Source organism: Phoca vitulina, unplaced genomic scaffold, assembly GCF_004348235.1.
Source record: "Phoca vitulina isolate PV1807 unplaced genomic scaffold, GSC_HSeal_1.0 scaffold2755, whole genome shotgun sequence".
Taxonomy (NCBI): Eukaryota; Metazoa; Chordata; class Mammalia; order Carnivora; family Phocidae; genus Phoca; species Phoca vitulina.
The window spans coordinates 1-3520 of record NW_022592441.1 but is presented as its reverse complement, the minus strand read 5'-3'; the positions used below and the strand labels follow the sequence as shown (position 1 = coordinate 3520).

General features: G+C 42.7%; 1 protein-coding gene across 1 annotated transcript; it reads left to right on the top strand.

Annotated features, from left to right (window-relative positions):
* Positions 1-1424: 1424 nt before the first annotated feature.
* On the top strand, positions 1425-3517 carry LOC116629753 (protocadherin gamma-A6-like; the record flags this gene model as incomplete). The annotated part of the gene is made up of 1 exon (XM_032399982.1): positions 1425-3517. A coding segment is annotated over exon 1 (1563 nt), but the record flags the coding sequence as incomplete, so codon positions are not given.
* Between the last annotated feature and the right edge of the window lie 3 nt (positions 3518-3520).

The window sequence follows — 3520 nt, the reverse complement described above, 5'->3', positions numbered from 1 at the left end:
TGCGCCTGGGACGCTCCTCCAGCCCTGCCTCCTGGAGCTGCTTTCAGACTAATGTCTGCTCCAAGACCGAATCTGGGGTTCTCCCCAACTTCAGCGAAGGAACTTTGCCTTATTCTTACAATCTATGTGCTGCGTCACATTCCTCAAAGACTGAGTTTAAATTTCTCAATATAAAGCCTGAAAATGTTCCACCACAAGATCTTCTGTGTAATGAAGCCTCTTGGTTTGAAAGTACCAGTAATGAAGATCCCCAAATGACTTCTAATTCAGTCAGTTTGCAACAGGTGAGTTACTTCAAAACCCGTTATTCCCATAATTGTAACTAGATGTCAATAATTATTATAGAAGTAAAACATATGCAGACTAAGTATGACCTGATTTTATCGTGTTTTGTTGATTTTTCTGGTCATCGCTTGGGGGGGGGGATTGTTAGAATTTTTTGTTCATTTATCTGTTGCATTCTTTCATGGAAAGTGGCCTTGTGATGGTCTTGAAATTTTTGTTAAATCTAAAGCCATATATCCTGAAACATTTTTGATACATTAGTATCACACTCTCATTGGGAAACATATTATCATATATAATTAAACATAAATGTAGGCAATTAAGTGGTTTACCTAGTCTCAATGCAGTTAATCCTAAACTATGTTTTGTATATAATATATGAATATAAATTTTTGTCATTGTAGCCAATATATTTTCACTTCCTTTTCATGTTTTTATTTTTTTTTAACTTTTTTTATTCATTTAAGTAATCTCTACACCCAACAGGAGGCTCAAACTCATGACCCCAAGGTCAAAAGTTGCAGTCTCCGAGGTGCCTGGGTGGCTCAAGTTGATTAAGTATCTGCCTTTGGCTCAGCTCATGATCTCTGGGTCCTGGGACAGGTCATGATCTCTGGGTCATGGGATAGAGCTCCGCGTTGGGCCCCCTTCTCAGCGAGGAGTCTGTTTCTCCCTCTGCTCTTCCCCTCTCTCATGCTGTCTCTCAAGTAAATAAATAATATCTTTAGAAAAAATAATCTTAAGATTTGCAGTCTCCTCTGAGCCAGCCAAGCACCCCCCTTTTCATTTTTTAAAAGTTACACAGAGATATTGCCTAAGTTAGGTCATTTATTCTCCGTGTTAATAAAATAGATAATGACATCCGAAAATGGCAATACTTGCAACCAGCAGTAGGTGGGTTGGTTCCAAATGTGTTGTTGTTGGTGTCCTTATTGGAAATGGGACAAATAAGAGAGACTTTTAACTATAGAGAACAAATTGAGGGTTGCTGGAAGGGGAGGTGGGCAGGGGGATGGACTAAATGGGTGATGGGTATTAAGGAGGGCACTTGTGATGAGCCTTGGGTGTTATATGTAAGTGATGAATCACTAAATTTTACCCCTGAAACTAATATTACACTATATGTTAACTAACTAGAATTTAAATAAGAACTTAAATCATAAAAAAATGAAAATGGGGTAAATATAAATGATGGTGGAATGTGAAAATTCAAGATTTACATAAAAGTGTAATCTTATTTCTGTTCTCCAAGGCCCTAAGACCTATAACACAAAAATGAGTGGTAAATTCCAGGGAACATCTAAAATTGTTCAAAATATGCTCTTTTATTCTTTTTTGGGGAGAGAAATATTACCAGTGACACCTAAGCAGATTTAGCCGAAATACTCTGTATGATGGTTTCACAAAAACAGTGCAGTATTAAGTTAGGACTCTAAGTGTCGCTGTTCACTAACCCGGGCAAGGAAAGAAATGAGAACTGGAGTTACATCCCCAGCGAAAACCAGATCAGACATAATAGCTCTCCAGCTGCACAGAAATTCTAATCTAAAATGCTTCTCATCTGAACTACTTGTTTATGGAGCTTGGCTTCCAATTCTGAGAAGCATAAAAGTGATTGCGAACCTGTTCTCCATACTCATAATCCCAAGGAAGTCCGTAAGGAGCAGTAATGGCCGCTCTGCAAAAGCGCGGGCGCCACAGCGGGATAGTGGTGCTCTTTATTCTCCTAGGGACTCTGGGGGAGGCTGGGGCCAGGACAATCCGTTATTCCGTTCTTGAGGAGCTAGACAAAGGTTCCTTCGTGGGGAACATCGCCAACGATCTGGGGCTGGAGCCCGGGGAGCTGGCGGAGCGTGGCGTCCGCATCGTCTCCAGAGGTAGGACGCAGCTTTTCGCTCTGAACCCGCAAAGCGGCAGCTTGGTCACCGCAGACAGGATAGACCGGGAGGAGCTCTGCGCTCAGACTGCACCGTGTCTGGTGAGTTTTAACATCCTTATTGAGGATAAACTGAATCTTTATCCCGTTGAAGTGGAAATAGTGGACATTAATGACAATACACCACGATTCTCCAGGGAAGAATTGGAAGTGAAAATTCTGGAAAATGCAGTCCCATCCTCTCGTTTTCCACTAATGGAGGTCTATGACCTGGATGTGGGAATGAACTCTCTTCAGGGCTTCAAACTCAGCGGGAATAGTCACTTCTCAGTGGATGTGTGGAGCGAAGCTAATAGGCCCAAATACCCGGAGCTGGTGCTGGAGCGAGCCCTGGATCGGGAGGGAGAGGCCATTTACCACCTGGTCCTTACTGCTATGGATGGCGGTGACCCCATCCGCTCAGGCACTGCACAAATTCTGGTAATTGTCCTAGATGTGAATGACAATGCTCCAGTGTTTACTCAGCCTGTCTACCGTGTGAATGTTCCTGAAAATCTGCCAGTAGGTACACCAGTATTGTCGGTAAATGCTACTGACCAGGATGAAGGAGTCCATGCAGAAGTAACATATTCCTTCCTGAGGGTAACAGAAAAGATCTCAAAGATTTTCTGCTTAAATGTTTCCACTGGAGAAATATCAACTTCTGCAAATCTAGACTATGAGGACTCAAGCTTTTATGAGCTGGATGTTGAAGCCAGGGATCGGCCAGGTCTACTAGACAGAGCAAAAGTCTTAATAACTATCTTGGATGTAAATGATAATGTACCAGAAGTGGTAGTTACATCTGGAAGTAGATCAGTTGCTGAAAGTACACCTCCAGGAACAGTAATTGCTCTTTTTCAAGTGTATGATCGAGACTCTGGACTGAATGGCCTGGTAACATGTTCCATCTCAAGAAGTCTGCCATTTGAACTGGAAAAGTCAGTAGACAATTATTATCAATTAGTGACCAATACAGTACTAGATCGAGAACAGGTATCCTTGTACAACATCACTATAACAGCTACAGACAAAGGAATTCCACCTTTGTCTACAGAAACGCTTATCTATCTAAATGTGGCAGATATCAACGACAACCCGCCCGCCTTCCCCCAGTCCTCCTATTCTGTCTACATCCCTGAAAACAACCCCAGAGGTGCCTCCATCTTCTCTGTGACTGCACATGACCCGGACAGCCATGAGAATGCTCAAGTCACTTACTCCCTGTCTGAAGACCCTCTCCACGGGGCTTCCTTATCCTCCTATGTGTCCGTCAACTCTGACACCGGCATCCTGTATGCGTTGCATTCCTTCGACTAT